The sequence below is a fragment of the Acipenser ruthenus genome, chromosome 9 (genome assembly GCF_902713425.1).
Source record: "Acipenser ruthenus chromosome 9, fAciRut3.2 maternal haplotype, whole genome shotgun sequence".
NCBI lineage: Eukaryota > Metazoa > Chordata > Actinopteri > Acipenseriformes > Acipenseridae > Acipenser > Acipenser ruthenus.
Genome location: NC_081197.1, coordinates 26,083,089 through 26,096,476, shown reverse-complemented (window position 1 = coordinate 26,096,476; position 13,388 = coordinate 26,083,089). Strand labels below are relative to the sequence as shown.

The 13,388-nt window shown below is 35.8% G+C and overlaps 1 protein-coding gene across 1 annotated transcript in view; it reads right to left on the bottom strand.

The window, feature by feature from the left end:
- pdxka (pyridoxal (pyridoxine, vitamin B6) kinase a) overlaps positions 1–13,388 on the bottom strand; it is a 167,330-nt gene that overhangs the window by 114,002 nt on the left and 39,940 nt on the right. Inside the window, exon 3 of the mRNA XM_034009600.3 lies at positions 872–976. Within this exon, the coding sequence (XP_033865491.1) occupies positions 872–976 (105 nt within the window). The remainder of the gene's footprint in view (positions 1–871; positions 977–13,388) is intronic.

Genomic DNA, 13,388 nt, shown 5'->3' with positions numbered 1-13,388 from the left:
TTGTATAGTGGTCAATGTTTAGTTTTTCTTTTATGTTGTGATCCTAGTTTTTGTTATGTGGAATGAAAGAAAAAAGAAAAAAAGGGAGTAAATACTGTTGTTTTTTCCATGTACAATGCCCCTTATTGCACATTTATTTATTTGATGTGTGTAATCAAACACAACAATGGCAGGGATTATAAAAATAAATAAATACATTAAAAAAAAACAAAATGCGTTGTCTACTTATGTGCTTCATTTATCTTAAAATACCTAAAATAAAAAACATTTTAAATTTGTAACTTTTTTATAATTTATATATATATATATATATATATATATATATATATATATATATATATATATATATATATATTATGATCTTACAAATAATGTTTTGTTAGGGTTAATATTTGGTAATGTGTTCTGGCAAGAGTCTGGAAATAAAAAAAATAAATGTATTTAACAGCACTAAAGACAGTATGGTAAAAACGGTCATAAAATGCTTGGCTGCGAGGTGACATCTATGACAAAAACGCTTGGCTGTAAAGGGGTTAATGTATTTAGGCAGATCATTTAACCAGTTGCCACCTATTGACTCTGTAGTAGTCAGTTTAGTGTGAATAAATCATGAATTTATTAGTGATTCAATACACCTTAACAGTTAGGTGTACATTATCATTAACCATTGAGAGAGTAAACCAGGGATGCAATCCTGGATGTGTAATATTCTGATTAAATAAATAAATAAATCTGCTACAGTTCACACCTCAGGACTCATTCATTCAATGTGATCTTCTAGGACCACAGCACTGAAAATATGAAGTTGGAAACTTAAATGGTTCACAGCGATATTAGCAGTTGTAGGTGCAGGTGCATTGAAATGACTTACCTGTTAATACATAGTCGTACTGGTTCACATTGTTAAGTTTAAGACCCTGATAGAGAACATGGAGCTCGTCCGCTGTCAGAACCTGCCCTTTCCAGTGCGCATAACCTGGGAAAAGGGGAAAAATTGATTTGTCGTTAAGAACAATGAATGTCAGTAACATATTCCAACCAAGGATAGAACTCCACATTGCAGATAAGCATCATAAAAATGTAGGTAGGTTTCCAAGAACAACACCCACAAATGTTACCAACTGAAACTGTAATAATCTAAAGCAACACTACAAAGTATTACATAAACAAACGTCAGGTTATATATCATAACCCTGGTTCCCTGACATAGAAATGTTATCCATTACCGATTAGAATATACCTCTGTGTAGCCCGAGTCATATGTCAAAGCTGCTAGACAGAGCCCCCCCTCCCCCCCTGCATCAGGCTCGGAGACCCCGAGTAGGTAAAGTGCCGCAAGCAGAAGGGGTCAGCACCAATTTTCTATTCAAGCCCGCTGGTTGGAGTGAACACAGCGACCTCGAAAGGTAATGGATAACATTTATATTTCAGTGAACCAGGGTTATGGTATATAACCTAATGTTCCCTTTCAAGTATGAAATGTTATTGGGACTTGCAGCACTAGCAGATGTGCTAAAAGGGGTAGACGGGAGGCTGCCCTTAGCACTCTGTTCCCAAAAAGTGTGGGGAGAACCCGCACTTCAGAGTGCATGCTGTAAAAGGTAGACTGAATAGCTGCCCTTAGCAGCCTGGTATAAGAAGTTTAGCTTCAATTCAGGATTTTTGCTTTTTGTACTGCGTTTTAATTATTTAACGAATAGGATAAAGCAAAGGCAGAACACTGCATACATGAGACGAATAGGTACATGTAATTCTACTGTTATTCACAATCTCATCTCATTAACTTACTCCAACAGTTTAGCGTTCATTTTAATTGTCCTTTTGCTACAACAAACCCCTCGATATAACGAACAAAAGGCTTGGAACCCAACAGATTTGTTATAGCGAGGGTGTACGATATATTATAGGGGTGCGGTAGCTATAGTTATAGCTATAGAGTTTGACCATGGATTCAATGTTAAACTCAAATTTGTGCCCTTTAATACCTTTTGAGTCGTTTGACAGATTTGCCTGGAAAATGGTATGACCTGTACCCTGGTGTAGATATGGACCATTCCAGTAGCTTGTGCGGTTTTTGAGATAAAGATTTTTTCCCTCGTCCTGCACCAATACTGTTGGGAATTTTTTTTGTGGTAGAACACTCTAGGGTTACTGAGTATACCTGTGTTTGTTTCGTGTAAAAATATTAATCAGTTCAAAAGTTATTGGGGGGCTCCCGAGTGGTGCATCCAGTAAAGGTGCTCCACGTGGAGTGCAGGATGAGCGCTATAGTCTGGACGTCGCGAGTTCGAGTCCAGGCTATTCCACAGCCGACCGTAGACGGGAGCTCCCAGGGGGCGGCACACAATTGGCCAAGCGTCACCTGGGGGGAGGGAGAGTTAGGTCGGTCAGGGTGTCCTCGGCTCACCGCGCACCAGCGACCCCTGTAGTCTGGCCGGGCCCCTGCGGGCTTGCCTGTAAGCTGCCCGAGAGCTGCGTTGTCCTCCAATGCTGTAGCTCTTGGGTGGCTGCATGGTGAGTCTGCAGTGTGAAAAAAAGTGGCGTCTGACAGCACACGCTTCGGAGGACAGTGTGTGTTCGTCTTCGCCCTCCCGAGTCAGTGCAGGGGTGGTAGCGGTGAGCTGAGCTTCAAATAATAATTGGCCATTCCAAATTGGGAGAAAATAATAAAAATAATTGGCAACGACTAACTTTATTAAAAAAAAAAAAGTTATTAACATTTTCATCCACCATTCTATGGGATTTCTACTTTTTTGGATAATGTGGCCATCACAAAAAATATATTTTTTAGTCAGACCTTATTCTTTTGTCATCAGAAAGGGGAGGCCGCCATCTTGTTCCGTTTTTTTATTTTTTATTTAAACGTTATGTCAGCAGCTGGGCAGCATACAGACACAACAGTGGGTCGGTTGTACTCGTTTGAACACCTGACGGTCTGCGATGTGTCTTTTTAGAAAAAATAAAATATATATATATATTATAAAATGTTAAGAAATAAAGATTTTATACCCTCAATTCTTTTCTCGTAAACTTTTTTCGCTAGTGCGAAAAAAGAATTGGACATGACGAAAAAGGATTCGGGACTTTCATTCTTGCAAAAAAATAAATAATCTGACAGAATTTGGACAGTCACCGCCAAGTACTTGGGAGAGGTTTGCCCAAGACAGACAGGACTTCCCGGGGCAGCAGTGTGAGGTACCTCCCTTACATTTTAATTGCTCATATCTCAGCCTCTGTTCAAGTTAGAAAGACAAGAGATCCCTTTGTTCCTCTGCTCTCTCATTTTAATGGTTATAGTAAAATTAAACGTCCTCGCTTGAAAACTATCAACTATTACGTTTTTACACACATTATATATATATATATATATATATATATATATATATATATATATATATATATATATATATATTTATATTTTTGCTAAGAGAGATTATTTGTATTCAGTTTTATTACTATTGTTCAGTGGAACATGGTGGAGCCCCGCAGGTACAGCATGGCCACAACTTTTGCATCACGTACAATTTTTTTTGAGACATTGAGACAATTATCATAAAAAATAATAATAATAAAAAAAGCTTATATTAACAATTTAGATGTTTAAATTTAACATCATGTAATCAAAGAAACTAAAGAACGATATCGCAAAAGTCTACTGAAAGCCATACTGGTTTTTTAAGGCATGTTGGATTTCGAAATGTCACGTTTTAAAATGTCAGTTTTTTGTTAAGTATGGAAAACTACAAAGCAGTATGTAATTCAGTATCTTAACGCTTCATTCGACTCTATGAAGAAAGTAATTCTATAGGGAGATGCAAAACTTTTGACCATAGCTGTACTGCCAATTCACTGTATTCTAACAGATACATTACAACTGTACATGCAATACTGGCAAAATACAATAAACATACGATGGTCTGTACTGTATAGTGAGATGTTTTATATATTTGACCCATAATATTAATGTTATAGCTTATTATATATGATGTAACTACTGCTTGGAACTTTCTGTCTAAACAAAATCACCACAATGCACAAACAGCATCCTCAAATCGCTGTCATCCAAAAGGCTAAAATCTGTTCCTGTTCCACATCGAACAAGCTGAACGTGTTGAAGTCTGTCTGTCTCACAAAATTCTGCCTTAAACTAATGGGTGGTTAGATGGTTCAGTATTTTAAAAAAGACATGTTTTGGGATATTAATTTGTTAAGTTTGTTCATAGAATGATGTTTTTGCTTATGAGTTGTAAAGAATGCAGTTTTACGGGCTAGGTTTTGAGATGCACATTTTTTTTTGTACTAACTTTTGTACTTGATAACATTAATTAAAAAATCCAATTAATGCCTATGAGTAATACGTTTTGTGACTCATTTGAAGCTATTAATATGTTTCAATATTAACTAAATTGAGTTATTAATCAAATGTTACTTGATTAATTACTGTCTTGTTCACAGTCATCTTAAAATAATGTTAGAATATGTTTTGTTGAAAATATATATATATATATATATATATATATATATATATATATATATATATATATATACAGTACTGTGCAAAAGTTTTAGGCAGGTGTGAAAAAATGCTGTAAAGTAAGAATGCTTTCAAAAATAGACATGTTAATAGTTTATATTTATCAATTAACAAAATGCAAAGTGAGTGAACAGAAGAAAAATCTACATCAAATCAATATTTGGTGTGACCACCCTTTGCCTTCAAAACAGCATCAATTCTTCTAGGTACACTTGCACACAGTTTTTGAAGGAACTCGGCAGGTAGGTTGGCCCAGAACTAACCACAGTTCTTCTGTGGATTTAGGCAGCCTCAGTTGCTTCTCTCTCTTCATGTAATCCCAGACAGACTCGATGATGTTGAGATCAGGGCTCTGTGGGGGCCATACCATCACTTCCAGGATTCAACATCACTTGCAGTTGAGTCCTCAAACCTCGAGTCTGAGTCATCAGGGTCAGAGTCCAAGTGTGAGTCACACAGTACAGTACTGTATATATATATATATATTTTGAACAAAACATATTCTAACGTTATTTTAAGATGACTGTGAACAAGACAGTAATTAAATCAAGTAACATTTGATTAATAACTCAATTTAGTTAATATTGAAACATATTAATAGCTTCAAATGAGTCACAAAATGTATTAATCATAGGCATCAATTGGATTTTTTAATTAATGTTATCAAGTACAAAAGTTAGTACAAAAAAGTTTCTATGAAAAAAAAAGTGTGTATATATATATATATATATATATATATATATATATATATATATATATATATATATATATATATATATATATATATTAGATGGACAGTATCTCTCTGCTTGGACTACATCAGTGGTTTTCAAACTTTGTAGGCCCTGTACACCTTTCCAAAAAATCTAGTCTACCGCGTACCCCCATCTGAGATAGGGTCATAATATACCTATGAAAACAGAAAAAATGGTATTTTCTAATTACTAGGCTTAAGTACTTACTGGTGTTAACTGAAAATATATATTTTTTAAAATGCTTACCTACCAATGTGATGGACGTGCCTGCTTTTTATCACAGATTTCAGTAAAACTGCACCCTGATTAGTAAACAATGCAGCCCACACACAAGGGTATGTTATTCTGTATTTTAAAATGAACGAATAGGACTAAAAGTTACAAAAAAAACCCAGAGTTGCGAGCAACTTTACGGCTTCCAAGCAGTTATTGTAAAATTTAAGCGCATTGGTTATTATAGATGAAGCTTTATCATCACAACTGTGCTATGTTAATTTTGGCACAAATATTGGAATTATTGGTTAATAGCCAATTTAAATTTTATTTGGATGCACACAAAATTCTAAATAGTATGCAGTCATATACATTGAAAATAATGCATATAAGAGGCTAACATTGTTCTAAATTGGAAATCGCTCTGTTTGAGTTTGTGTGCGTGTGGTGACCTATTCTTGATTTTGCAATATAAAATAAAGTCTACAGCATGTATTGGTTCTTGTATATTTTAATGCCCCTATCATTTAATGTGCATTTTTAATGCAATAGAAAGTGATAATAGTGTAACGATTGGCTATCTGGGGTGCTTGGCTTCGTTGCCACATATTCAGAATTTGCGATTGTTGTTTTATCAGTTTAATCTTAATAATTATAACTATCACTGTAGTTATGAAATAAAAAAAACAGATGCCATAGCAGTAAAAAGTGTATTTTTATTTTTATTTGGCTTCTGTTCAGCTAGGACAGCGTTGTAAAAAAAAAATGTGATTACAGAACATTTTTGTACAGCCCAAGAAGACAGTAATTTTTTTTCTAATTCTTTGTGTGTATCAGTATTGCCTGCATGTCCACGAGGTTATAAGTAAACAAACAGCATTATGGCTGAGAAGCTGGTAAGCTCGAATTATACTAAAATGTCCGCTGTAGCTGGTGTAGCTGCTGAGTACAGAAGGATGTACCGTCTGATTGCATGCACCGCTGCCAGGCAGGATCGGCAATACAGCCACCTCTTGGAAAGGCTGGACCACGCTGATCAAGAGGTTGCGTTGCACGCCAAATTTCTGTGCACAATAACAAGAGAACTGCAGGTGCCTACCCCATGGCACTTAATTCTAAACAATAATAGTAATAACTATTATTATTTTCTTCTTCTTGGTAGCATGAACCGTTTTAACTGCAAGCCCTTTGCATTCTAGACAGATGGGGGTAACCTTCTCTTCATCTCTGCCTAGCGCGTAAAGCCTCATGTAAACCCCTGTGCATTATTGAATGATATCCTTTATCACGCAGCATCTCTTTTCAGCGCATTTGGTGATATTTAAATAAACCCTCCCATTATTTTATTTTTAATGAGGTTGTTTGCACTTGGACAACTAAATTCTCTCTTTAAAATAAACTCTCATGTAAACGTGGAAGCAGAACTGTCATGACCATAAAAGCGCGAGAGATCTGTTGTCACGTTTTTCAGATTTTGCTTGTAAACTGCCCCACTGTTATTTAAAAACATAAACTTAGATAAAACACACTGAACTGATTAAACTACAAACACTGAACATTTAAACTCCAGAAAGTAAACATACCTAGTAAATACTACACATTTTTAAAAGAAGCAACATCATACGATGATTTTTTTTTCCTTTTTAGCCTACAGACTGCAGAACCACCGCCCTGCTGTTTAAATATGTGATTTATCGAGTGTTTATAGTTAACCTCGCCCAACAGAAAGGAAACGTACACCAGTACGGCTGTGGTTTTATTTGAAAGGAGATTCAACATTGTTAATTCGATTGCTAAGTCGCAAAGTACTACAATGTGGTAAAAAAAAAAAGAAAAAAAATTCTGTTGCCCGCCATTACAGGATTTTTCTCGAGTACCCCCAGGGGTATGTGTACCCCAGTTTGAAAACCGCTGGACTACATAATCGAGAATCATTATAAGGGGTTCTCAGTTTTTGATCCGTTGCACGTTTTCACCTGCTCTCTGGAAGAATTAAATTAAATTAAAAACTTTAATCTTAGCTCAGCTGAGAAAAAAAAAAGTTACCCAAGAACTTAGACAATAAAGACGTAGTAATCAAATCTGCTGATAAAGGGGAATCAATAGTCGTCCAAAACAATGATGACTATGTACATGAAGGGTTAAGACAATTAAATAATATCAACTGTTATGAGCCCCTACCAGCAGACCCATTGGAGGTGTTTACATGCACAAGTCATGACAGTTTTCCTCACAACGTGTTTGCAGTACTTTTCAGGAAATGCATTGCTATGCAGTTTTGATTTAGGACAAAAAAAATTGGCTGTACCAATGCAGATTACTCAATTCATAGTCATTTAGGGGAGGGGATATTTAAATGCCTGTCTGCTTACTAAGTATGAAAAGAATGACTCTGAATATCGTGAGGAGAACTTCATGCATTGCCATTAAGATAAAAACATTTAACAAGAGAAATTAATTCACATGTTGTGCACATTCTGAATTACGCCACATATTAGCTACTTGTTTGTCTGGTTATCTTTTCAACACACACACACAATAATATAAAATATTATTATTATTATTTATTTCTTAGCAGACGCCCTTATCCAGGGCGACTTACAATTGTTACAAGATATCACATTATACATTATACAGATATCACATTATTTTTACATACAATTACCCATTTATACAGTTGGGTTTTTACTGGTGCAATCTAGGTAAAGTACCTTGCTCAAGGGTACAACAGCAGTGTCCCCCACTGGGGATTGAACCCACAACCCTCCAGTCAAGAGTCCAGAGCCCTAACCACTACTCCACACTGCTGCCCACTGCTGTACAAATTTTACTTCTTAGAATTTGTATATGTGTGTGTGTTTGTGGAACATCTAAAAGTTACATTACATTTTTATTGTGAGACAGCGATTGACCCTGCCCTTAAAGTCATGCTGCCAAAAGTCCTTTTGCTGTTTCACAATGTATTCGTGTGACAACGTCACACAGTCATGACTGTAGAGTCGATGTTCACGTGCATATAAACCAAGCCACTGTTACATTTTACAAATTAAAGAGATGCCGTACCGGAATCAGCTAAAACAAGTGGCTGGATCACAGGTCAGTTTGGGTTTCTAAGAACTGAACATCCAATTACGCCATTTTTTTATATGCTACCTAAAGTCCATAAAGATCAGTTGAAGCCTCCTAGAAACCTATAATATCAGGAAATAATTCGATTTCTGAACCCTTAAGTCTGTTTACTAATTATTTTATTAAAAACATTGTAAAACGGTTACCATCGTTTTTATCTGACACCAGGGACATAGTCAAATTAATGGCACAACTTTCAGTTCTTAGTAATGCTATCCTTGTTACATTTGATGTTGAAAGTTTGTATTCCAATATACCCCACAGAGGGGGGACTACAGGCTTTGTCATTTTTTCTCTTAAAGGAAGAAAACATACACATTAACTACCTATTGGAATTAACCAAATTTGTCCTGACAACAAATTATTTCTTGTTTAAAAACAAATATTATCTGCAAATTAAGGGCACAGCAATGGGCTGGTCCTTTGCCTCGAATTATGCTAACTTGTACATGGGACATTGGGAAAGCTTATTCATTAATGACAAGGCCTCTAATCCTCTCCTACAAAATGTGTTGTTTTGGAAGCAATACATTGATGATGTATTCATGGTTTGGACTAGCTCTGAAATTGATTTGTTCATGTTTAAAGATTAAATAAATAACACCAATCCTAATTTAACATTTACAATGGAACACAGCTCATCCGAAATACATTTTTTAGATTTATTCATATCGATTAATATAAAGGGTATATTTGATACATCAATTTTCAGAAAATTAACTGATAGGAACACGATTTTGCATGCTAGTAACGACCACCCAAAACACGTGATCAAAAATATACCATTATGGTCCAGGGATTGCACTTCACATGTAGATAAAGTATGTAATCGTATGTGAGCACGGGATTGGACAAATTAGTTCACGTGCTGAGATTCAAGTGAATAATTAATTAGTAATTGAATCCCGGCACAATAGTAAATATAGATGCACATTTTACTCACTCTGGGTTTTGTGTGTTTGGTGAGTGAAGAACGAGTGTGGAGAGGAGAGTAATGTAATTGAATTTAAATTAAAGAAAAGAAACAGCAATTACTACGTGGTGCTGGAGGACCAGCACGGCACTTGTTTGTTTAGTGTTCGTCCGTTTTGTTTGTCTGTTTATTTTGGCCTCAAGTGCCGTGTGCTGTTTTTGTTTAAAACCTTTTACTTATTAAACCGTGCAACAGTGCAATTCACATTTCACCTCGCAGTACTTCCGGGTCTGACGTCACCACTACAGCCTGCTTGTCACACTACACAACCAAGATTTTGTTTTATACGTGGTGAAAATATCAAAGACTCAGCTGTATCCTCAATGTATAAATCACCTTCTATAAAGAATTGGTTAACAACACCCATACATGGCAGCTATCGTTGTGGTAAATGTATCCATTGCCCCAATACGTACAACACGAAACACTTTAATCATCCACATGCAGGTCAAAAATACACAATCAAGGGGTTTATCAACTGTAATACAACTCATGTCATCTATATGTTGAAGTGTCCATGTGGCTTTGCATACATTGGACAAACCAAAATAAATATCTTAGAAGCATAAAGCTGCTATCCGTAATAATAATGCAGATTACGCAATAGCTAGACATTATTAGGCAATGAAACATGGTTCAGCCTCTTCTTTAAAATTTATAGCACTTGAAAAAATTGTATTGCCAGAGAGGGGAGGTAATATTGTCAAATTACTATTAAGAAGAGAAGGTTATTGGATATTCACACTCACACTAGAACTATGGAACCAGATGATCTCAATGAATGTTTGGATTTGAGATCTTATCTTTAATTGACACAGTGTAATAACAATTGTGATTGTCAATGAATATATTTCGATTGCTTCCACTATTGATTGAATTATTCTGTAAGAGAAATCACAATGAGAAGCTAATGTGAAATTGAAAATTAATTATGATCTGTTTTTATGCTTGATATTCTATTCTTAATAGATGTATGTAACTGAGATATTTAATTGATAACATGTACAGTGCCTATAGTAAGTATTCACCCCCCTTGGATGTTTTCACAGTTGGTTGTGTTACAACCTGAAATCTTGATTATTATTATTATTATTATTTATTTCTTAGCAGACGCCCTTTTCCAAGGCGATTTACAGTCGTAAACAAAAATACATTTCAAGGATCACAGGACAAGTAATTATACAATTAAGAGCAAGATAAATACAATGACTTTGGTTCTAGCAAGTACAAGTATGACAAAATACGATTCAATAATGGAGCAGATAACAGTGTCAGTGATAGTTACATCAGGATATAATTAAATACAAAATACTACAGATTAAATAACACTTGACAGATTACAGTACTCTAAAGTACAGGATTAAATGCAGTAAAATAGGGGGCAGATAAGAGCAAGTAAAGCGCATTTAAGGAAGAGTGATAAGTGTCCAGGGGGAAAAAAAAGAGAAGTTCTACAGGTGCTGTCTGAAGAGGTGAGTCTTGAGGAATCTTGATGCATTTAAATGGGATTTTTTTCCCTTTGATTTACACAACCTACTCAACACTTTCAATGTGTGAAAAAATGGAGGAGGGGGGGGGGTGAAAAAACAAATCAAATTAAAAATAAAAACCTGAAAATTCTTCATTTCCTTTGCTATGACACTCCTAAATAAGCTCAGGTACAACCAATTGCCTTCAGAATTCACACAATAAGTTAAATGGAATCCATCTGTGTGCAATAAAAGTGGTTCACATGATTTCAGATCAAATACACCTGTCCATGTGTCAACAATAGCTCAGGTACTCCACAAATCAGGCCTGTATGGAAGAGTGGCAAGAAGGAAGCCATTTCTGAAAAAAGCCCATGTAAAATCCTGCTTGGAATTTGCAAAAAGGCATGTGGGAGACTATGAAAAGATGTGACAAAAGATTCTGTGGTCCGATGAAACAAAAATTTAACTATTTGGCCTAAATGCAAAGCGTTTGTCTGGCGCAAGCCCAATACAGCACATCACCCAGATAACACCATCCCTACTGTGAAGCATGGTGGTGGCAGCATCATGCTATGGGGATGCTTTTTATTGGCAGGGACTGGGAAGCTTGTCAGGGTAGAGGGCAAAATGGATGGAGCTAAATACAGGCAAATCCTTGAGGAAAACCTGCTTCAGTCTGCAAAAGACCTAAGACTGGGACGGAGATTCACCTTTCAGCAGGACAATGACCACAAGCACACAGCCAAAGTGACACTGGAGTGGCTTAAAAACAAAAAAAAGTCAAAGCCCGGACTTGAATCCGATTAAGAATCTGTGGTAAGACTTGAAGATTGCTGTCCACCAACGATCCCCATCCAACTTGACAGAGCTTGAACAATTTTGCCAAGAAGAATGGGCGAATATTGCACGATCCAGATGTGCAAACCTGGTAGAGACTTGTCCCAAAAGACTCACAGCTGTAATTGCTGCCAAAGGTGGTTCTACCAAGTATTGACTCAGGGGGGTGAATACTTATCTAACCAAGACATTTCAGTTTTTTTTATTTTTCATTAACTGTTGTTTCACAATAAAAATTCTCTTGCCTCTTCAAAGTGTTGAGTAGGTTGTGTAAATCAAAGGAAAAAAATCCCATTTAAATGCATCAAGATTTCAGGTTGTAACACAATAATCTGTGAAAAAAGTCCAAAGGGGGGTGAATACTTACTATAGGCACTGTATTTAAAGAGCTAATCATTAATTAGATCTTAAACACTGGATGTCAATTTCAAACTTAATTGTGGTCATTAGAATGTTAATTAATATAGTCTTAATCATTTTTGAATAGTCATGTTTAGTGCTAATTAATTGGTATCTAGATAAGTGCAATTAATTGAATGATTGTATCATATCTGTATATAAACTGTACAGCTGTAATCAAAAGTTTACATACCCCAATGAAAATGTATAATTTCTAAAAACTTCCCGAAAACAAATTATAGGAAAAATCATTTGTACAAAAGTTTTGTTTGCATAACTCAAAAAATGCAAATTCAAAAGTATTCATACCCTGACAAGCAAAATGAAATTCATAGCTAGTTGAGGCACCTTTAGCAATAATCTCTTTTAAACGATTAGGATATTTGTCAATGAGCTTTTGGCATGATTCTTTAATGAGATTTGACCATTCTTCAACGCAAAATTGTTCCAGTTCATTCAAATTCCAAGGACTTCACTTGTGCACAGTCTCATACCAAAGATTCTCAACTGCATTTAGATCGGAACTTTGACTAGGCCATTCTAGAACCTTGATTTAATTCTTCTTTAACCATTCTGAAGTAGATTTGGATTGTTATTGTGTTGGAACATCCAGTTGCGCTTTAAACCAAATTTTGTAGCAGAGGGTTTCAGATGATTGGCCAATATCTTTTGGTATGCTATGGAATCCATTTTACCATGTATTGGAACTAAATTTCCTGTGTCATTAGAGGAAATACAGCCCATAGAAGGATATTACCACCTCCATGCTTGACAGTAGGTATGGTGTTCTTTTCTTTCTATGCCTTACCAGACTTTCTCCAATTATAACGACTATCAGCGTGACCAAATAGCTCGGTTTTTGTTTCATCACTCCACAAAACCTTTGACCAGAACTCTTATCGATCATTCAAATGCCGTTTTACAAACTTTTTGTGATGTTTTTATAACAGTGGCTTTTTCCTTGGCCTGCGAACACCGAGACCTTCACCATGCAATACTTGACCTATGGTTGAAATGGAAACCCCAGTCCCACTTGCAGCCAATTCACTTTGAATATCTTTGGCAGTCAATCTCAG